This window comes from Ahaetulla prasina, chromosome 1, assembly GCF_028640845.1.
Source record: "Ahaetulla prasina isolate Xishuangbanna chromosome 1, ASM2864084v1, whole genome shotgun sequence".
NCBI classification, from domain to species: Eukaryota; Metazoa; Chordata; class Lepidosauria; order Squamata; family Colubridae; genus Ahaetulla; species Ahaetulla prasina.
Window position 1 is genome coordinate 22518744 of NC_080539.1, and position 23470 is coordinate 22542213.

Sequence of the window (23470 nt, forward strand, 5' to 3'; positions counted from 1 at the left end):
CATTTGCCAGTACAGTATTCTAGAATTTTTATTACATGTTTGTAGTAAAATTACTCTGTGCAAAAATAATCTGAGAGGACATTTATCTGCCTCCAAACCATCAAACTCTCTTCTTTGATTTATTATTTGTTTGTAAAAAAACCCTATTTGATTCAGTTCTGTTATAATTTACTAATAAATTATTAATTTCTAAATAAAGCTTACTTGCCTTTTATGCTGATATATTTTTTATCATGCTAATCTGGTTTATACACTCTCCTTTTAATACTGCCTTCATAACATACCATCTTGTTCTTACTGATGTTTCATTGTATGATTGTTTTGAAAAAGGTTTCTCTACTCTTTGCTTGAGTTACTTATATAGTATTATATTGAAACACCAATTGTAAGTAAATGGAACAATCTGTTCTCATTGAACCCAAGTAGCTTTGAAATTGTCAATGTGTGTCAGTGTGTCTTTTATACATTCGGCACACAAGAAATCTGTTGCCTAAAACTGATACAGTACTGAGATTCTGTTAGGACTCAGTCAGTAGACTGATAACTGAAATCAGGTCACAGATGGATTTATTGTATCATTTAATGTTGATTTCAGGCTCAAGAAGATGCAGAAAAACTTCGTTCAGTTGTGATGCCCATGGAGAAGGAGATTGCAACTTTAAAGGATAAACTGACTGAAGCTGAAGAAAGAATAAAAGAGCTGGAAGCTTCAAAGGTGAGTAAAACAAAATGCTATCAATAAGTCCTGAGGAAGAGTATAATAACTACCAATCTAACAATACTACATATTGTTTCTTTACTTTACATGCCGTTTTTCATGCTTTTTTGGACAGGAAACATGGTGACACCATAGGAGATTTCTATGAGTAAAGTATTGTCACTAAGCATTATAAATATATTTAAAAATACAATTATCTCTGTATCCTTTCTTCTCCTTCAACCCTGTCCATGCCATGGCATCATTGCTTTCTTCAAAACTCAGAACTGTAGCTTTGCTTCATCTGTATTTTGTTGAATATATTTTGAATTTACTAAGAAAACATAAGTTTACTAGAGAATGTTAAAACTCAATGAAGATTTGAATATCTGGGCCTCACATTCAGTCCTGATAAGCTAAGTATATATGGCATTTAGATAATACACCATGGTTTGAGAAAACTAATACTGCACTTTAAAATCTTTCTTTCTCCTTCTGTTTTTTATCAACATATTTCAATATTCCCTTGGAATTTTGCATATTACATGAATAGAGAAAATGATTGCCTTTAAGCGGTATTTTGTAACAGGTTTATTTCTTATAGCATCTTCTTCCTAATAAACTAATAGCAATTCCGCTGTTCAATATTCAAGATATCCCAGGTACATCATCTCTTTTTTCTTAATAACTTTTAATATTTCCTTTCATCAGAGGATTATAGAAGAACTTGTTTAGCAAGTGAATATTATAAGATAAGGAAGCAGCATTCATTATCTTTCTAACTGTAGAGTTGACCTTTCTACAAATACTGTGGTGGAGACGTTTCATGATCCTCCTCATAAAGATCTTTGCATGCTATTAACTTATGAAACTGAAGCAGAAGATACCAGTGAAGCAAACAGCCACATTCTTAAAATCCTCTCTTGTCTTAATTATACATTATTATTATTCTTACACTTCTATATAAAGCCTTTATATAATTTGCGATAGTCATTTTAGAATCTAAAGTATGGGCTAAAAGTTCTTAAAGTAAGCAACATTTTAATTTTTTAAAAAATAGGAAATTAATATGGTGTGCTGGCTATGCTGGCTGGAGAATTCTGGGAGTTGAAGTCCACAAGTCTTAAAGCTGCCAAGTTTGAAGACCTCTGATCTAAGATATAATTTCAGCCTGCTTATTTGTGTCTCCAGTGACAACTTGGATTGATCTGTACTCCATTTGTTTGTCTTCCCTGCTATCCACAGAGTCTTCTCCAGCATCAACTTTAAAATTGTGAATACTCTTTCTGTATTTTTCAAAATCCAACATTCACTTCCATAGAGTGTCACAGGGAAAACAATTGCGGACATAATTCTGAACTTTGTATGCATCAGCACATCAAGGAATATTTTTTTCCAAGGCCTTCATATTACATTACCAGATACTAATTTATGACACATTTCTTGGTTACTGATTTCTTTACTGTTAATAGTTGATCCCAGAAGACGGATATTACCCATCATTCCAATATCTTCTGTGTCAATTCCTTGTCAATATTTCCTTGCTCCACCTGTTATCTTTATTTTCGGTTTCATATTTAATCTCAGTTCCATTTTTTCACTCTTCTTGATATTTGTTAATAGAGTAGTGGATATTCGTTAGTAATTTGATTTTTCAGCTATCAGAGAAGTGTCACCATGGAGTGCAAATTATCAATGTTTTTTTCCTCCAGTTTTGAAACCGTGCTTGTCTTTTTCCAGTCTCGTAATCAATCAGGAGAACTACAGATGTCGTACTTTTGAATGATTTTCCTCAATAACTCAATGAACAAATACAATGTTTTTGATAATTATTTTATTGAGTACTCTTGATTTAGTTTTAGGACATGTGTGTAGAACAGGCCATGTTTTAGCATATACTGTATTTATACAGAAATATTGAAATTTTAAAAGGGTTCACAAACATTGAAGCACCACTGTAAAGCTATAATGTGGGTAATATACAAGACCTAAATATACTGTTACATATATCAGTATAACAGTTCTTGACTAATAACTTTTTCTAACATGCTTAGAAATATACTTGATAAATATCTATGCTAACCATTAACTTTTGCTTTTCTGTATGTTTTTCAGGTTAAAGAACTGAATAACTTCTTGGAAGCTGAGAAATCCTGTAGGACAGATCTAGAAATGTATGTAGCTGTTTTGAACACTCAAAAGTCAGTTCTACAAGAAGATGCAGAAAAATTACGGAAAGAACTTCATGAAGGTTTGTATTTTTCTCTAAGCTAAATATATGAAAATAATAGTTTAATGTAGATTTAGAACACGGGTGTCAAACTTGATTGTGTTGCGTGGTGTCACATGACGTATCGTGATGTTTTTTGCCTTTGCGAAGCTGGGGCGGCTGTGGCCTACACGTGATGCTTCCAACCCACGGGCCGCCAGTTTGAAAACCCTGATTTAGAACATGCAACTACATGCTCAAGCTAAGTTGTATGCCTATAATACAATGTAATGTCATCTCATATTGGAAAAATAACTGTTAGAGTCCACAATTCTAAGAAGGCAGGAAGCTTCATAGAAACCAGAAGCCAGCCTTTGATATACAATTAGTATGTATATAAAGTTAAATTTTATTTTTTTAAATATGTAATGCATATTAAGGGAACTATTTTGTAATTTGTAGAGTTTTTTCTTTTTTGACTTTCCTTACCCTTTATTTGACATCTGAACAAATGGTTTTCTGGAGAATAGTACAGGTAGTCCTCAACTTATAACCATTCGTTTAGTGATTGTTCAAAGTTTCAACAGCACTGAAAAAAGTGATTTATGGCCATTTTTCACATTTACAATTGTTGCTGTATCCCTATGGTCACATGATCAAAATCTGGATGCTTGACAACTGATTTGTATTTATGACAGTTGCTGTATCCTGGGATCATGTGATCACCTTTTGCAACCTTCTGACAAGCAAAGTCAATGGGGAAGCTGGATTTACTTAACAACTGTGTTACTAATTTAAAAACTGCAGGGATTCACTTAACTACTGTGGGGAGAAAGATCATAAAATGGGGAAAATTCATTTAACAACTGTCTCGCTTTCTGCTCCATTGTGGTCATAAATCAAGGACTATCTGTAATTATAAAGAATATTAACTCAATGTTAATGAAGAGCTATAAAGAAGCAATGTTGTTGAAATAGGGTAAGCTTATGTAAGAGCAATATCAAGTAGTAAATTCAGTTCTTCATGTGTTCTTGACAATAAAATTGGAATACTGTTTCTTAGTTATCAGTATCCTTTTGAGGCTCACATCTAATTTGACTGTGTTAAGACAGGATCTTATAAAATTGTTATTAAAATGTTTTTTTTTATTGTTTAGCTGAATGATTCCACATAATCTGTTCTGTAGATTATCTGGCTCAAGTATGCCTTTTATATTCATAGTAGCTCCTATTGTATGCACATATAGTTTAGGAGATGTAAAGCATTATGCATCAAATAAATCTTTAATACTGTTTCTACTTATCCATTCCTTCCACAAGAACTCAATATGCATTCTCTTGAAAGTCTTACATCAAAAGAACCTTTGATTTGAGTTTGAGATGAATCAAGCTTTGAGCTCTTCAAAATGTAACTTCTTATTACATCAGTTTGAGTAAATAATAAAAAATGAACTACACCCCATAAAATTAATGGTGCAACAAAACATATGAATTCAATTGCTGTAGTGGTTGCTACAACTTAAGAAAATAAATTATATTTTCTTTGGCATTCAAAGTTATGGAAAATTATATTGGCTGAAAACATAACAAAGAGTAGTTCTTACCAATGTGTATCCTTAATGGAACTGCATTTACATGGAGAAAAGAATGCAGTGGGGTACCTCAAGGCTCTTAGACCCAATTCTCTTCAGTATCTTCATAAATGATTTATATGAAGAGATAGAAGGGGAACTCATTAGATTTGCAGATGACACCAAGTTGGCAGAAATAACCGACAGAATATAGGCTAAAAATACAAAAGGATTTCAACAGACTTGAACACTGGGTTCTATCTAACAAAATGAAATTCAGTGGTGAGAAAAGTACAATTTACTCTTAGGCAGAAAAACCCAAATGCACAGATATAGAATAGGTGGTACCTGACTTCATAACTGTATAGTAGTAAATGCGACAGGGATTTGAAAGTTATTCCCAAATCACTTAAATCTGCAGTGTGTTGCAGCCACCAAAAAAGCCATTGCAGTCCTAGACTGCATAATAGCGTGATAGAATCAAGATCAGGTGAAGTGTTATCTTATAGATGTGTTATTTATAATGCCTCGGTAAGACCACAGTTGGAATATTGCATCCAGTTAAGATCACCATAATATAAAAATGATATTGAGATGTTAGAAAGAATGCCAAGAAGAGCAACCAAGATGATTAGGGGACTAGAGGCTAAAACAATGAAGAACAGGTTTTGTTAGTTTAATGAAAAGAAGGATTAAGGGTGACATGATGTCAGTGTTCCAATATTTGAGGGGCTGCCACAAAAGAGAGGGGGGTCAACCTATTCTCTAAAGCACCTGAAGGAAGGACAAGAAGCAATGGATGGAAACTAATCAAAGAAAGAACTAATCTAGAAATAAAGATAAATTTTCCAACAGAACAATTAATCAGTTGAACAGCTTGGCTTCAGAAGTTGTGGATGCTCCATCACTGGAGGATTTTAAAAAGAGATTGGACATTTGTCTGAAATGGTAGGGTCTCTGGCTTGAGCAGGGGATTGGACTAGGACTTCCAGGGTCCCTTCCAACTCTGTTATTCTGAGTCTTGAAGAAAATTTAAAAGATTCCTTTTGCTGCATTTTATCTCTGTTTTTGATAGGATAGAAATATTGAGTATGTGAATATATTGAAATTTTTGTATTGTTCCTTATGTTTACAAATATATAAAACTTTATTATCAATTTTCATGCTGTTGTTTTAAGCTATATAGTTTCTATTTTACTTCTTTGCTTTTTAATAGTCTTTTTTTATTTTATGTATCTTGTAATTGCTGTCCATACAACTACAAACTGTGACATTAAATGAGGAATACTTGAACAATATGCTTACTCTGATTCTAATTATATATGTTAGCTTTTCAGTATGCTCCTAGATGCGTACAAAATATTATCACAATAAACTCTGTGAGCAAACTTAACTGCACCAATTCATATAGAGTTCATTGTCTGTTTTCATATAGTATGCCATCTACTAGAGCAGGAAAGGCAACAACATAATCAGCTCAAACACACGTGGCAGAAGGCCAATGACCAGTTCTTGGAGTCACAGCGTTTATTGATGAGGGACATGCAATGGATGGAGATGGTGCTGACTTCAGAACAGCTGCGGCAAGTTGAAGAACTAAAGAAAAAAGACCAGGTTAGCTAATACAGCACTGAGATTTGTAGCCAAGTTTTCTTATGGTTGAAGAAGAGAAATGTAAGTAGATTATTTCTAGTGCTGTAATATTTGAGGGCTATATTCTTAATGACATCAGATCTCTAGATGGGGTTAACATGCATTGTGGTAAAGGTTGGGAGATTGGGTGTGCATATGCAGAATGAACGGAAGAAGGATATGCACTGTGAATTATATAGATTTTTTTAAAATTTGAATTTATATCCCGCCCTTCTCCGAAGACTCAGGGCGGCTTACATTGTGTAAGATAATCATGTAAGATAATCCTCAACATTCTAACACAATGGAGACCAGAATTTCTTTTGCTAAGCAAGGTGTCAACTTGCAAAGCTTTCCAGCCCAGCTGCTACTGTGTTTCCCCAAAAATAAGACCTATCCCAAAAATAAGCCCTAGCTTGATTTTTACACATGTGCCCCTACCCCCAAAATAAGCCCTATATGAGGTGGGGCAAGATGCGGGTGTAAAAATCAAGCTAGTGTGGGGGTGGGGGGCTGGAGGTGCCCCACACGTCCTGTACCTGCTTACCTCATCGTGCCGGTAAAGCCACTCTGGCAGAATGCTATGAGGTTTGTGCTGTTGGAGCAGCTCACAGCAGAACTCCATGAGGCTCAACATCTCGCCGGTGGAGCTGCTCGTGGCAGAACACCGCGAGGTTTGTTGGGCTGGTGGAGTCTCTCGTGGCAAATGCCCTTTGTGTGCTTGCAAAGGGGACTCTGTTTCAAACTGTACCCTTTGCAAGCAGACAAAGCTTCATCTCCCTCTGGGTGAATAGTGTTTGGGCAGCTACCGCTGGCCCCGCCCTCTCTGTCCCACTGCTTCCCCACAATCTGAGCCAAGCTCTCAGCACACTCCACCAGCCCTGCCAGGAGGGCGAAGAGCCCCCACAAGGTGCTGTGGCCAAGAAGTGTCCCAGGGTGGGTCGAGGCTGGGGATGCCAAGAACTTGGCCCATTGCAGCTGTGGGCAAGCAGACAGTGGGACGGAGAGGGCGCCTTCTGCACTTAAAAAAAATAAGACCTCCCTGAAAATAAACTCAAGTGCTTATTTTCAAGCCTCCCCCACAAAAAAATAAGACCGGGTCATATTTTTGGGGAAACATGGTAAGTGAGTTGAACCTGATTTATGACCTTTTTTGCCATGGTTGTTAAGCATGGAGTCATTACGTGAACCATGAGATTGTGAATCTGACTTCCCCCATTGACTTTGCTGTTTTAACTTCGAATGGTTACTAAAAAATGGGTGTAAGTCAAGGTCTACTTGTAGTACTACCTTACATACATATGGACTTTTGATGTTTGCATTATTAATATCCAATATTTTGCATAAAGAAGCCAATTTATAAATTAGATATACTGAAATGTTAATTATACTAAAAGATAATGATATTGTAATCTGGGTTTTTAAGAATGATTGTATTAATCTGAAATTATGCAATTTTGGTATGGGGGTGGGAATAAAGGGAGCATTTTCTATCTTGCAGATAAAAAAACACTTTGATTTTCAACTTTTGTCCTAGGAGGATGAAGAGCAAAGAAGACTTCATAAAAGGAAAGAAGAGAAGGAGAAAGGCACTGATGATGAATCAAACGTAACATGTCCTACAGTTCATGAAGAAGCCCTTCCACCATTCTCTGGTGAAGAGGTAAACTTAGTTTATTATAACAGCTTCACTGGGAATGCTGTTTCTTATTTCTTTTTTCTTAATGTATTATGTGAACCAACCCAGTTTATTGTATAGTATGTTGTACAAACTGACAATAGTTAATTTAATAATAGGTTAAGCATATTGTGTGACTAGGTCCAAAAGTTACTCTTCAATGAATTCTTTATGGAACAGTTTGAGAAATAGAGTCAGGGGGAGATTATATTTCACTTTTGAATTCTGTACCAAAAAAACCTGGGTTTATATGAGCCCTAGAATTGGCAGCTGAAAGCAAAGTCTTCCTTCTTTTTTGCACCAATGTTTAAAATTACTAATTGTGGGGCAATTGATCCATTGTGTGAGTTTTCTCACAGTCTCCTACAAAGGTGTAGCCTGATTTGAAATTTAGATTATTGTCAATGCATGATAAAACATGGTTCAAAAGCTAGCTTTTAATCAAGGAACAATAAGTATGAAATAATTCGAGATGTTTTAAGTATAGTTTAAAAGAGGGGGAGAAGTTATATGACTTTGCATAAGATTTTGACAAGGGATTCTGTCCTCTTACAAATAATCACTTTTAATCAGTGATGTTTGATAACTATGTATTTGAGAAACTGTTCCAAATAAGCCTGAAATAGAAGACAGATGTTCCAGTTCTTTCACAATAAATTCCCAATTTTATTGTGTTCTTCCTCAAAATATTTACCTTAAGCTTTATTTTCAAAATAAAGAAACTATTTTCATGAGCTACAAACAGGATGGACGGGTTCTATTTGAAGGAAGGAATCCTGGTGGTACCTGGAGCCTAAGCCCTATAGGGCTTTATAGGTCACTATCAGCACCTAAATTGTATTTAGAAATAATAATGTAGTATTTCCAATGCAGAGGCCATACAGTTGAATCAGATCATCCTCATTAGAATGCAGTCTGCAATATTCTGTACTAGTTGCAGCATTTGTGTGGTCTTCAAGGACAGCTGTATATCAAGCGTAGTTCAGTAACCTGTTTGATGTGAAGAGAATATGAATTGCTTCCTGCTCCCCAAATGGCTGTAGCTAAGCAAATGCATCTCTGGCCATATTCTCCACCTACTGGTCCATTCAGAGTCTGAATCTAGAAGCATTCTAGTCTCCTTTAGACTAGAATGCTTCTAGAATGTTTCTTTAAGAGCAAAGCCCATTCCAGAGCAAGTGGAGGGGCTGACAAACTGTCTGTTGATTTCTGAATAAGAAACAACTCCTAATCTGGATGAAAATAAGCTATAAAGAGATAGCATGCATCAAAAGAAAAAATTTATGAATAATGAATTTCATAATAATGTCCCACTGAAGGGGAAATTGGAGGAAGATTTCATTTTGGAGATAAATGAGGGGGAAAGTCCATAACTCATCCCATATTTTGGTATATAACCCAGGAGCGGGTTGGCGGAGCAAAGATTTGGCTGGATATAAGGGAGTTTTTATTGTTGGACAGTTTTTCTGTTTCAATTATAGGTGCACCTCAACAGCACTCATGGTTCAGCCCACTCGCTTGACACAGATGCATTGCTGTCTTCAGGAGAGTCTCTCAAGTCGGACAATGACATGTTTAAAGAGGGACTGCGTAGAGCTCAGTCAACAGACAGTTTGGGAACGTCAGGATCTTTACAAGCCAAAAGTTTGGGCTACAACAATAAAGCCAAATCAGCTGGGAACCTTGATGAATCTGACTTTGGGCCACTGGTTGGGGCAGACTCTATATCAGAGAACTTTGACACTGCCTCCTTGGGCTCTCTGCAAATGCCTGGTGGGTTTATGCTAACCAAAGACCAGGAAAAAGCAATCACAGCAATGACACCAGAGCAGGAGGAAACCGCATCCCTTCTCTCCAGCATCACACAGAGTGTAGAAAATGCTTATGTGTCTCCTAGTGGTTACCGTTTAGTTAGTGAAACAGAATGGAATCTCCTTCAGAAAGAGGTATGCCTTTGTACGTACTGTAAACTCCCATCTGAGGATTGTTTTAGAGCTAATGATTTCTGTACTATACCTCTCTCCTGAAAACTTCTTGATTTTTATCCAAAATGGCTACAGTTGTAGCCATCCTCTCAGTGGGATTTATGCATATTCTTCTATGAAGCTTCCCAGAGAAATGTAACACCACTCCTGCGCAGCCTGCACTGGCTTCCTGTGGTCTTTCGGGTGCGCTTTAAGATTTTGGTTACCACCTTTAAAGCGCTCTGTGGCTTAGGGCCCGGGTACTTACGGGACCGCCTGCTGTTACCTTATGCCTCCCACCGACCCGTACGCTCACACAGAGAGGGTCTTCTCAGGGTGCCGTCCGCCAAACAATGTCGGCTGGCGGCCCCCAGGGGTAGGGCCTTCTCTGTCAGAGCTCCTACTCTTTGGAACGAACTTCCCCCTGGTTTATGCCAATTGCCTGATCTTCGGACCTTTCGCCGTGAGCTGAAAACGCATTTATTTATTCAAGCGGGACTGGCTTAAATAGCTTTATTAAATTTTAATTGGGGTTATTTATGAATTTTAGGGTTTTAAATTGATTGTTTTAAATTTCGGCCATTTATGTAATATGCTTGGTTTTAAGTTTCTGTTTTAATGTGTATATTGTGGGGTTTTATTATTTGGCTGTACACTGCCCTGAGTCCTTCGGGAGAAGGGCGGTATAAAAATCTAATTAAATAAATAAATAAATAAATAAATAATGGTTTTGTGTTCTCCAGGTGCAAAATGCTGGGAACAAGCTGGGAAGGCGCTGCGACATGTGTTCAAATTATGAAAAACAGTTGCAAGGCATCCAGATTCAGGAGGCTGAAACAAGGGATCAGGTAAGTGAAGCTTGGTCTCATCATGCAGAAAGTGAAATGATCCCAAGAGGTAATGAGAAATAAAACAAGTCATTTTTTACTTAGGGCTATTTAGTTACTAATTACAGCACCAATACTACCCTATCTTTTCACAAGTCAGGGCAATTTATGTCACATTAATAAAATCAAATGCAGTAAAAATCACAAAGGCAACCCATGTTCATTGATCATCCCATTAATCTTTCATCCTATTAAAGGTTTTAGTGTAACATGAGAAGGAGAATCTTTGAACCCCAGATGTCGTTCCTTTTCAGTTACTATTCCAGTTTTGTGTATTGTGACTAGACTTCTTAGGATCCAACATATTTAAAACTCACTAATTTGGACAATAGAGTATATGGAAAAAGTTACCTCTGTAATAAATGAGATATTTATAAGAAAACCATCTAATAAGAATAAACAATTGGAGAGTGAAAACTCTCATCTAATTCCTCAGTTCCAGCACCTTTGCCCTATGGCAGTTAGCCTTTGAACTCATTCTCAGTAATATTCATGCTGATATTCATGCCTAATCCAAGAATAGCCAAGTCAGTGTGTGCAACTGAGGTAGAGACCTGTCTGAAGTGCCTGTTACTATTCATGTCAAGGAAAAGGCTGCTGGGTAGAAACAATGTTGCTAGCTCTTGGCCTCTTTTGCTACATTATTTTTATTTTTATTTATTTATTCAATTTTTATACTGCCCTTCTCCCGAAGGACTCAGGGCGGTGTACAGCCAAGGTAAAACAAACAATGTAATATACAATTTAAAATACGAATTAAAAAACTTATTACATAATTGGCCTAAAATTTGGAACATAAAAACTAAAACCCATTAAAAATTAATAATAAAAATTTTAAACCAATAAAATTTAAGCCAGTCCCGCGCGAATAAATAAATGTGTTTTCAATTCGCGGCGGAAGGTCCGAAGGTCAGGTATTTGGCGTAAGCCTGGGGGAAGCTCGTTCCAGAAGGTAGGAGCCCCCACAGAGAAGGATCTTCCCCTGGGGGCCGCCAGCCGACATTGCTTGGCGGACGGCACCCTGAGAAGTCCCTCTCTGTGTGAGCGTACGGGTCGGTGGGAGGCATGAGGTAACAGCAGGCGGTCCCGTAAGTACCCAGGCCCTAAGCCATGGAGCGCTTTAAAGGTAGTAACCAAAACCTTAAAGTGCACCCAAAAGACCACAGGTAGCCAGTGCAGTCTGCGCAGGAGTGGTGTTACGTGGGAGCTACGTGAAGCTCCCTCTATTACCCGCACAGCTGCATTCTGGACTAACTGAAGCCTCCGGGTGCACCTCAAGGGGAGCCCCATGTAGAGAGCATTACAATAATCCAAGCGGGAGGTAACGAGCGCATGAGTGACTGTGCACAAGGCATCCCGATCAAGGAAGGGGTGCAACTGACGAACCAGGCGAACCTGGTGAAAGGCCCTCTTGGAAATGGCCGTCAAATGATCTTCAAACGACAGCCGTTCATCCAGGAGAACACCCAAGTTGCGCACCCTATCCTTTGGAGCCAATAACTCGCCTCCAACAGTCAGCTGCAGCTGCAGCTGACTGAATCAGGGTGCCGGCATCCACAGCCACTCCGTCTTGGAGGGATTAAGCTTGAACCTGTTCCTCCCCATCCAAACCCGTATGGCTTCCAAACACCGGGACAGCACTTCAACAGCTTCGTTGGGTTGGCCTGGGGTGGAAAAGTACAGCTGAGTATCGTCAGCGTACAGCTGGTATCTCACCCCAAAGCCACTGATGATCTCACCCAGCGGCTTCATATAGATGTTGAACAGAAGGGGCGAGAGAATCGACCCCTGTGGCACCCCACAAGTGAGGCACCTCGCGGCCGACCTCTGCCCCCTGTCAACATCGTCTGCGACCGGTTGGAGAGATAGGAGGAGAACCACCGATAAACGGTGCCTCCCACTCCCAATCCCCCCAGCCGGCGCAGCAAGATACCATGGTCGATGGTATCAAAAGCCGCTGAGAGGTCTAATAGGACCAGGGCAGAGGAGTAACCCCTGTCCCTGGCCCTCCAGAGATCATCCACCAACGCGACCAAAGCTGTCTCCGTGCTGTATCCGGGTCGGAAGCCGGACTGGAACGGGTCTAGATAGACATCTTCATCCAGGTATTGGGGTAGCTGCCGCGCCACAGCACTCTCTACAACCTTCGCAATGAAGCGAAGGTTGGAGACCGGACGATAATTACCCAAAATAGCTGGGTCCAGGGAGGGCTTCTTGAGGAGGGGTCTCACCACCGCCTCTTTCAAGGCGGCAGGGAAAACCCCTTCCAACAAAGAAGCGTTGATAATCCCCTGGAGCCAGCCTCGTGTCACCTCCTGAGTGGCCAGCACCAGCCAGGAAGGACACGGGTCCAGTAAACATGTGGTGGCGTGGAGCCTCCCCAACAACCTGTCCACGTCCTCGGGAGTCACAAGATCAAACTCATCCCAAACAGACTCAACAAGACGTGCCTCCTCCCTCTCGCTTGGATCATCCCAATTTCGGTCCAGACCATCCTGGAGCTGAGCGATTTTATCGTATAGATAACCATTAAACTCCTCGGCACGTCCCTGCAAAGGGTCATCCCGCACCTCCTGATGAAGGAGAGAGCGGGTCACCCGAAACAGGGCGGCCGGGTGGTTATCTGCCGACGCAATGAGGGTGGAAGCGTAGGAACGCCTCGCCTCCCTCATTGCCACTAGGCAGGTCCTAGAATAGGACCTAACTAGTGTCCGATCAGCTTCGGAACGACTGGACCTCCAAGTACTCTCTAGGCGTCTTCTCCGGCGTTTCATCTCCCTCAGCCCCTTGGAGAACCAAGGGGCCGGACGAGATCTGTGCCGGGTCAGAGGCCGCAAAGGCATGACACGGTCCAAAGCCCCAGCCGCGGCCTGTTCCCAGGCCGCAACTAGTTCTTCAGCCGTGCTGTGGGCCAGATCCTCAGGAAATGGCCCAAGCTCCGTCAGGAACCTCTCGGGGTCCATCAGGCGCCTGGGACGGAACCAACGTATTGGCTCCGTCTCCCTGCGGTGGTGGGTGGCGGTTCGAAAGTCCAGGCGAAGGAGGAAATGATCTGACCATGACACCGGTTCTGTTACTAAATCATCTAATACCAGATCATTTAACCACTGTCCAGAGATATAAAGTAGGTCCAGCGTGCCTCCCCCCATGTGCGTAGGGCCATCATTTACTTGAATCAGGTCCAAGGCCGTCATGGAAGCCTGGAACTCCCGAGCTGCAGTCGATGACAAGCCGGTCGATGGCAAGTTGAAATCCCCCATGACTATAAGTCTGGGGGTCTCAACTGCCACCCCGGCAAGTACCTCCAGCAACTCGGGTAGGGCTGTAGTCACGAAGCAAGGAGCCAGGTACGTGATCAACAAGCCCAACTGATTCCCATGACCCCACCTCACAAAGAGGGATTCACAACCGGCAATCTGAGGAACAGTGGCCTCCCTAGGCTTTAGATCTTCCCTAATAACAACCGCCACCCCACCCCTACCTTGGGCCCTCGGTTGATGAAATGCTCGGAAACCTGGAGGGCACAACTCGACAAGGGGGACCCCCCCCTCTGGGCCCAACCAGGTCTCCATAATGCCCATAAGGTCCACGGACTCCCCCTGAATAAGATCACAAATCAGGGGAGCTTTATTAACCATGGACCGAGCATTACATAACATCAATCGAAAACCCAGGCTCTGAGGATCATGGCCGCCCGAGGAACGGGTAGGGACTGAGGGGCCGGAGCACGTGATCGCTTTCAAACAGCGAGCACGTGCTCCCAACACTCGATACGCCCCCCCCGCCATATCTGCCTCTCCCACTTACCGTACAGATTGAACGACCCTCTAATCCTGAAACAAGCCCCTCCCCCTCTGCCTTCAGACCAGATGCCGTAATGCCGCGAACAAGCCCGGGGACTGGCTCCCTCCCCGACGAGTTTTCTCCCCCACCCGTCATATCCCTCCCCCCCCTTAAAAAACCCTTATTTAAAAATCTATTTAAAAATCCCCAAAGGTTCTTCTTGGCCGCATGCCACCTCTCTGGGTCCCAAGACCCTTCATTAAGGTAGGCCCTCGATAACGTGGAGGCCATTCTTGCGAGGCGGGGGAATCTCGCAAGCGAAAAAGTTTGAAAGGTGAATATCTCATAGAAAAAGGAGGTTAAAAGGTGGCATTGATCCTGATGGTAAATAAATAAAAACTATTTCAGCTTAATAGGGTCCATTTAGGGCCTGGTGCAAGATGGAAATTATGAATTCTCCCCCTTTCTTCTGTACACATAAGTTAATGCTGCTTGTGCAAACTTACTGCTTGTGTTAATTCAACAATCAATTAGTTCAGCATTATTTATTATACAGGAGTAAAAGATAAATTGAAGGCAGATTCACCTCTCTGTGAAGCAACTTAATATAAATATTGCTTCTGTCCCGACTTTTGCAATAAAATTCATCTGCTGTTTATGTGCAACAGTTCAGATTGTTTAAATGGTACTTAATTGAACAGTCAATTAGTATTGAATGAGTTGGATTTGGAACTCATTTGTGAAAGACTTTGAGCTTGTTTTTAAGATCAGAGTTGGTATTTGAAGTTGATTGAGTTAGACTGATTCCCTGCACTGACTGATTCTACACATGATGATTTCCCGGTTATATCATTATGCTTATTTTCGTGTATAGTTCATGGGTCACTTACACATGCAGAGATTTCTGCCTTCCACCTACCTCTATATAAGGCTGATAGCAAATTTGTTCTTATTTTCATGAGAAACGAGAGCACCTAATTTTGGGGAAGGGTTTGTTTGCTTTCAAGTCAGTTCAGCCTCTTATTCACACTCAAATATATGTACAAGTTGGAGGTTGGAGGAATAGTACCTGATCCTGCGCATAAACGCAGCATAAACCAGCAGATAAACAAAATAGTTTCATTTTTTAAAATCTCTAGTGGTCTTACTAAAGTATAAACTGTATTTAACAGAGCTTTTAAATTTAGTCTCATCATAAACATTTGGATGAGGTACTTGATTCTATGTTCTGTTATGAACATTTACGTTTCAGAGAATGAAAGCAAATTGTACAGTTATTTCCATTAATACTAAAAGAGGAAATAGTGCATTTTTATTAATATAATCAAATATTGCCTTATACACTGTAAGCCGCCCTGAGTCTTCGGAAAAGGGCGGGATATAAATGTAAATTTAAAAAACAAAACAAAAAACACAACAGATAAACTTTCTACCCTTTTAAGATAAAGAATTCAGAATTCTGTAATAACATTTTGTTCTGGGATCAAAGAATCAGATGGCTGTGATGTTAGAAAAGGTTATATCATTAAGCAAAGAGAGCATAGACTGTAATGAAACTCATTTTTATGGTTTCTTTTATCTATTTCACCTTGTTTCTAAATTATAAGCATAGATTTTGTCTTGGAGAAAAATGAACCTTATTTAGAAAAGGGAAGTTTATGGTGTATTGTTTCTGACCCTGTAGGTGAAGAAACTTCAGATGATGTTGAGGCAGGCCAATGATCAACTAGAAAAAACAATAAGAGAGAAACAGGAGCTGGAGGAATTTATGAAACAAAGTAGTGAAGACTCAGCCAATCAGGTAAAGTAAATCTTATAGAAGACTAAAAATTCTTAAGTGAGAATGACCATTGCATAGCCTATATTTAAATTGGTTGATTCTTTTTACACCAATTGTGTACTACAGAATGTACTGGGGGTGATTTAAGAGTATGTTTATCTTGTAAAGTTAACGGGATCAAATAGCACTTAGGTGTTGTGACCAAGGCCCAAGTAGGTAGTAATAAACTTAGTCCGTGGAAAAACAAACTTTATTCGAAACACCGGGGAATTACTTCATTCCCAGCATTGTTCAACTCAAAGTAAAACAAATGCCTCCCAACACAAATTCCTCATTTATCTCGCAAACCTTGGTCCAATTAGGCAAACTGCCAAAGGCCTTTCCTGGCAAATGTCCAGAAGCCACAAAAACAAAGACGTAGATGAAGCAGAAGACGCAACTACAACGTTGTTTTCTGGCAAAGGCCAAACACCGGTGCTAGTCTGTTTTAAGCCTTATGGGAGGAGCCAATCATCTCTTGGCCTTACTCCTGAGTTGTCCTCTCTGCTTGAGCTGCTCTTGCCTTCTGGCAGCTCTTCTCATGCGTGCATTAGGTACAGGCTCCTCCTGTTTCTCTGCCTCACTACTATTAGTCTCTGGAGTCTGCACCTCACTTCCTGATGGCCCTGGCCTCACCTCAGCCTCATCGCTGTTCGACTCCGTTGCCAGCTCTGTAGGCTGCTGACGGACCACAACATTAGCACTTGGATTTATATACTACTTCACAGTGCTTTACAGCCCTCTCTAAGCAGTTTTCAGAGTCAGCAAATTGTTCCTACCAATCTGGGTCCTCATTTTACCAACTTCAGAAGGATGGAAGGCTGAGTCAATCTTGAGTCGGTAAGAACGAAACTGCTGGCAGTCAGCAGTCAGCAGAAATAGACTGCAGTACTGCATTCTAACTACTGTGCCACCACGGCCCTTGATGATTAGTATACTAATCATATACTAATATGATTAGTATGAGGTTGTTAGTATAGTTTGGGAATTTAAAAAAACACCCCAAAAGTTAGCGGTGGTAAGCCAATTCTTTACTGTTGATTTTTTAAAAACTCTGCAGATAGTCCTCAACTTACAACTGGTTGTTTAACATTCAAAGTTACAACAGCCTCAGAAAAGGTGTTTACTTCCAGCCATTGTAAAATGTTGCCCCTCCCTCACAGTTGCATGACTGCATTTCAGGTGCTTGGTAACCAGCTTGCTTTTATACCTGGTATCAAGTGCCCTGCGATCATGTGGGTGCCATTTGCAATCTTCTGTACCAGATTTTCCAGAGGGTCAGTGCAGAAGCTGGCAGGAAAGGTTGCAAGTGGAGGGGCTAGGGGAAAGTTGAAATTCTTTGTGTGGCTGCAGAAACAGAGTTGAAATCTTGAAGAGTTCAGCTCCATTCAGGAGCCCCATGGAGGGGCAAGAAAAACCTTCAGCAGATCCACTGGGAGATTGTTTTACAGATGCAGTTGGGAGTGCCAGGATTGTAGGCTTTGCTCAAGGACCGAGATTCTGGTTCCACTTGTGGTCATAAATTGAGGGCTACCTGTACATGGATGTGTTTGTGACATCACCAGAGGCAGAGCTTAATTTGGAGGCTACCTTTAAGTATTTTGGAGCACTTGCCCCATTATCACTGAGATTTCAGCATGGAATTCTGTAGAAAAAAGATGAAAATAAGTCTGCTAAAAAGTTAGGAAAAAAATTATATACTTGTTATATTATGCCATTTTGTATTCATGATGTGTCTGTATAATTTATTCATATTTTTCCCCCACCCCTTCCTTCTTTTTGACAGATCTCATCACTTACTGCTAGAGCTCAGGAATCTGATGCCTTACTTAATGAATTACAGCAGGCATTTTCTCAAGCTAAAAGAAATGTCCAAGATCAAATGGTAAACAGTGAAGAATTATTTTAATACACATATTTGAATATATTTGTTGTTTATTCTATATATTTTGTATTATCTGTATTATCCCATTTATCTGCACTGTAGAATGAAATAAGCTTTTTCTACATACTTGTCTGTAGAAGACAAGTACCCAAGAGTACTACCCATTTCTAGCTGAGTATGGAGGACAGTTTAGGATATTCTAGTTGGTTTTGCTCTCAAAAGCCTGCACAGAATGCATTTGTTTCTTTATTTCTTGTCCTTATTTGAAGAGCAAAACCATCTGTTGCAGGTCGGCACGCCTGCGCGCATGCGCAGTTGCAGGTCGGATTTCCGGGGGAGCCGCGGGCAAAAAAGATTGGGAACCTCTGGGCTAGACTAACAGTCTTCTATGATTAAGATCTGCAGTTGGAATTACCTTATGCTGTTTGTGAACGAGAAATTTGGAACCTGCCCTAACCCAATTTGGCACTCTGCATCAGTGGCTAAGACGCTGGCTTGTTGATCAAAAGGTCGGCAGTTCAGCGGGTAGAATCCCTAGTGCCGTGTAACAGAGTGAGCTCCTGTTACTTGTCCCAGCTTCTGCCAACCTAGCAGTTCGAGAGCAGGTAAAAAATGCAAGTAGAAAAACAAGGACCACCTTTGGTGGGAAGGTAACAGCGTGCGGCGCCTTAGGTATTTAGTCATGCCAGCCACATGACCACAAAGACGTCTTTGGACAGTGCTGGCTCTTTGGCTTTGAAACGGAAATGAGCACCGCCCCCTAGAGTCGGGAATGACTAGCAGATATTTGCGAGGGGAACCTTTTGTCAATTATACTGTATAAGGAACATACTGGTCTGCTTGACAGTAAAAAGAGGAGGGGAACCCAGGTGATGTTAGTTTGGCCATTTTCTGGTGATGTCCGTCCTGAAATGTTGGGGAACTCAGGTCCCAGTGGCATCTACAGGGATGTCAACACAGGCAAGGTAACAGTATTGTCTAAAATTGTGGCAAGTGTATAGAAGTGGCAGTCACAATGTACATGTTAATGATGCTATGGCTCCTCTTAGGTCTAACCTAATCACAAGGTTATTGTAGGGAAAATAGGAGGCAGAAACATTATATATGCCACCTTGAATTATACAAAATCAATGCTATACCAGTCTACTAAATGAATAAATTTAAAGCACTAGAACTGCTTATTTTTGTTCTTGCTTGTGCACTAGGACAGTATTTATGATGAAGGCCATGGTTTCAGTTTTATGGTCATTCAGATAATCTTTCTTACAATATTGAACGAGGGCCACCTGTACTTTTTGAAGCTGGGACCTAGAGATGATTGCTGTATTGTTTAGATAACACAGAACGGATATGTTGGTTCTTTTCCAGCTTGTCTAAATGGTGAAATACCACTTTGTCTCAATGGGCCAGAATGAGATTTAGGAAAATGCTGAACAGAAAGGAATACAATTGATCATAATGATACTTGATAAGAGACCTTGGGGACATGTCATTATGGAGGCAAGCCCAGAAATATAGTCAGGAAGTCAGATTGGGACAAAGGTTAGGTCTGAATTTGAATTGGGTGGATTTCCTATAAGCTCCTCATGGTCTTATTAGCTGTGCTGCCTGTGAAATAGCAGTTTAAAAGTGGTAAGAATAAGCTCTAGACAGTTTGGCCAGCTTCCTAATCAGTTGATCTATTGTTCTTCAGTATTTTGGAGGAATTCATGTGCCCTGGAGGGGTCTATATTTTTATTTATGCAGCCAATTATACAGTTATTCTTTTTCCTAGAACTGTACTCTCCAAACTTCTTTCACTTAATATAGATTCCTGTGTTTGTCCTTTGTTTTCCTTTAAAGTTAGCTAATTATGAATTATTGCAGAATTGTATCTGCTGTGGCTAATTTACTCCTTAGAATGTTAACATTGCTAAGCCTTGCTAAACAACTGAACCCAGTCAACTATTAGTGATTCCAACAAATCACAGTTGGAATAAGTGGGCCAAATCATTTGTAAATGCAGAATCTCTACTTAGTTTCTTTATTTCTTGTCCTTATTTGAAGAGCAAAACCATCTCGCTGATGCGCCATTATGCGCAGTTGCAGGTCGGATTTCCGGGGAGCCGCGGGCACGTCTGGTGCGCATGCGCAGTTGCAGGTCGGATTTCCGGGGGAGCCGCGGGCAAAAAAGATTGGGAACCTCTGGGCTAGACTAACAGTCTTCTATGATTAAGATCTGCAGTTGGAATTACCTTATGCTGTTTGTGAACGAGAAATTTGGAACCTGCCCTAACCCAATTTGGCACTCTGCATCAGTGGCTAAGACGCTGAGCTTGTTGATCAAAAGGTCGGCAGTTCAGCGGGTAGAATCCCTAGTGCCGTGTAACAGAGTGAGCTCCTGTTACTTGTCCCAGCTTCTGCCAACCTAGCAGTTCGAGAGCAGGTAAAAAATGCAAGTAGAAAAACAAGGACCACCTTTGGTGGGAAGGTAACAGCGTTTCGTGCGCCTTAGGTATTTAGTCATGCCAGCCACATGACCACAAAGACGTCTTTGGACAGTGCTGGCTCTTTGGCTTTGAAACGGAAATGAGCACCGCCCCCTACAGTCGGGAATGACTAGCAGATATTTGCGAGGGGAACCTTTTGTCAATTATACTGTATAAGGAACATACTGGTCTGCTTGACAGTAAAAAGAGGAGGGGAACCCAGGTGATGTTAGTTTGGCCATTTTCTGGTGATGTCCGTCCTGAAATGTTGGGGAACTCAGGTCCCAGTGGCATCTACAGGGATGTCAACACAGGCAAGGTAACAGTATTGTCTAAAATTGTGGCAAGTGTATAGAAGTGGCAGTCACAATGTACATGTTAATGATGCTATGGCTCCTCTTAGGTCTAACCTAATCACAAGGTTATTGTAGGGAAAATAGGAGGCAGAAACATTATATATGCCACCTTGAATTATACAAAATCAATGCTATACCAGTCTACTAAATGAATAAATTTAAAGCACTAGAACTGCTTATTTTTGTTCTTGCTTGTGCACTAGGACAGTATTTATGATGAAGGCCATGGTTTCAGTTTTATGGTCATTCAGATAATCTTTCTTACAATATTGAACGAGGGCCACCTGTACTTTTTGAAGCTGGGACCTAGAGATGATTGCTGTATTGTTTAGATAACACAGAACGGATATGTTGGTTCTTTTCCAGCTTGTCTAAATGGTGAAATACCACTTTGTCTTAATGGGCCAGAATGAGATTTAGGAAAATGCTGAACAGAAAGGAATACAATTGATCAGAATGATACTTGATAAGAGACCTTGGGGACATGTCATTATGGAGGCAAGCCCAGAAATATAGTCAGGAAGTCAGATTGGGACAAAGGTTAGGTCTGAATTTGAATTGGGTGGATTTCCTATAAGCTCCTCATGGTCTTATTAGCTGTGCTGCCTGTGAAATAGCAGTTTAAAAGTGGTAAGAATAAGCTCTAGACAGTTTGGCCAGCTTCCTAATCAGTTGATCTATTGTTCTTCAGTATTTTGGAGGAATTCATGTGCTCTGGAGGGGTCTATATTTTTATTTATGCAGCCAATTATACAGTTATTCTTTTTCCTAGAACTGTACTCTCCAAACTTCTTTCACTTAATATAGATTCCTGTGTTTGTCCTTTGTTTTCCTTTAAAGTTAGCTAATTATTAGCTGTGGCTAATTTACTCCTTAGAATGTTAACATTGCTAAGGCCTTGCTAAACAACTGAACCCAGTCAACTATTAGTGATTCCAACAAATCACAGTTGGAATAAGTGGGCCAAATCATTTGTAAATGCAGAATCTCTACTTAGTTTCTTCAGGAAGTGCTTTCTATCTCATAAGTACCAGGAAGGTACTGGCAAGACTTTCCCATTGGCAAGGGAGGCAGCAATAGATATGAGCTGGTCAGCATCCAGTCAGTGTTTGGGAAACACTGAAAATTCAAAGGTTTAACCTGTTAGTTGGTTCTCCTCTCCAGCTCTTTCTCTTCAAGGACATGATAGGCAAACTGATTTCTTTAACTGGGTTTATGTATTTTTACAGAATGCTTATGTATGGTTTGGGTTGAGTAGTCTTGCATACTAGCTGTATCGTTTAACCATCTCTTTTTTTTTTAGTATTTTAATTGAAAACTTCACAGCTCACCTGTTTAGTAAGTTGTAGGAATGGGGAGAAAGTCATGGTGAGCAAGGATATGATGTTTTTTCCTGTTTTGTCCACTACTTGGTTCCACCATATTAAGAATGAAATGTGAGTTAATCTGAAGAGCTGAATTTTTTAGGGTTTAATTCTTTCTTTGTTTGCTGGAGGCTGTCCTGATGCAGTCACGAGAACTTGTTTCAGAGGAACTGATGAGGCTCCAGAAAGACAATGAAAGCCTTCAAGGAAAACACTGTCTGCATGTGTCTCTACAGCAAGCTGAGGACTTTATTCTTCCAGAAACGGGAGAGGTAGGATACCTCTTGGTTCATTTTAAATAGATCCATTTGGAGCATAATGTTGGGTAAGACATTCTCGCAACTAAAGGTTAGGAATAATGGCCATCACTTTTTTTTAAGATTTGAAAAGTAGAAACTTATTTCTAGGAATGTATGTGACTAGATCCACATGTTGATTATAATATTTATCTAACAACTGAAATCTTAAATTAGTAAATCCTGCAACCCTATCTGTGGTTATCCTTTGGTGTTTATCTGTCTTAATCTAGATAACTTCCAGTATATCTTGAACAATCACTGGTGTTTTCACGCTAAAGCAGCCTGTACTATATTTTGTTATTATCTTATCTTTTTGTTTCGTAAGAAAAAAAGGGCGTTTCTTAGCTATAAAGTATATGATTTGTAGCTACGTAAGTGAAGTTCCATTTCTGCTTGAAAGCGTTTGACATCACGGAAGATAGCTTATTATGCTTATTATGCAATTGTGGTAATATGTTTTCAAACAACATTCTAAGCAGGACTCTTTGAAATTGTTACAGTCTGGAATTGTTGCTTGGCATCTGTAGTAAATGGATTAACAGAAGAAAACAATATATATGACTTTACCGCTTGGTAATTATTATAACTCCCCTTGTTTTTTCCAGTCATACTTAACCCAAGCCCCCCCCCCAACTGTTAAGTTATATAGGTTACATATCTGGAGGGAATGAGGTTGGGACAATTATATTAGGCCCCAAATTACATGAGCTGCTGGCCTTAAAAATACCTTCCTGGTAGCTGACAGCCCCAACATTGCTCATGGGCTCAGGAACTTGCCCTTGTCTTAGACATTAAATTAACAAAGCTGTTTATTTAAAATTGCTGTGGAATATTTTTTAGTGTTAAACTCCTGTCTCT

At 40.2% G+C, this 23470-nt stretch overlaps 1 protein-coding gene across 1 annotated transcript in view; it reads left to right on the forward strand.

Moving 5' to 3' along the window:
- The window catches only part of RABEP1 (rabaptin, RAB GTPase binding effector protein 1), a 75707-nt gene that overhangs the window by 44784 nt on the left and 7453 nt on the right, over nt 1-23470 (forward strand). Inside the window, exons 5-13 of the mRNA XM_058164395.1 lie at nt 596-715; nt 2813-2948; nt 5913-6091; nt 7647-7772; nt 9269-9733; nt 10495-10599; nt 16106-16222; nt 18027-18125; nt 22445-22585. Coding sequence (XP_058020378.1) covers nt 596-715; nt 2813-2948; nt 5913-6091; nt 7647-7772; nt 9269-9733; nt 10495-10599; nt 16106-16222; nt 18027-18125; nt 22445-22585 — 1488 coding nt within the window. The remainder of the gene's footprint in view (nt 1-595; nt 716-2812; nt 2949-5912; nt 6092-7646; nt 7773-9268; nt 9734-10494; nt 10600-16105; nt 16223-18026; nt 18126-22444; nt 22586-23470) is intronic.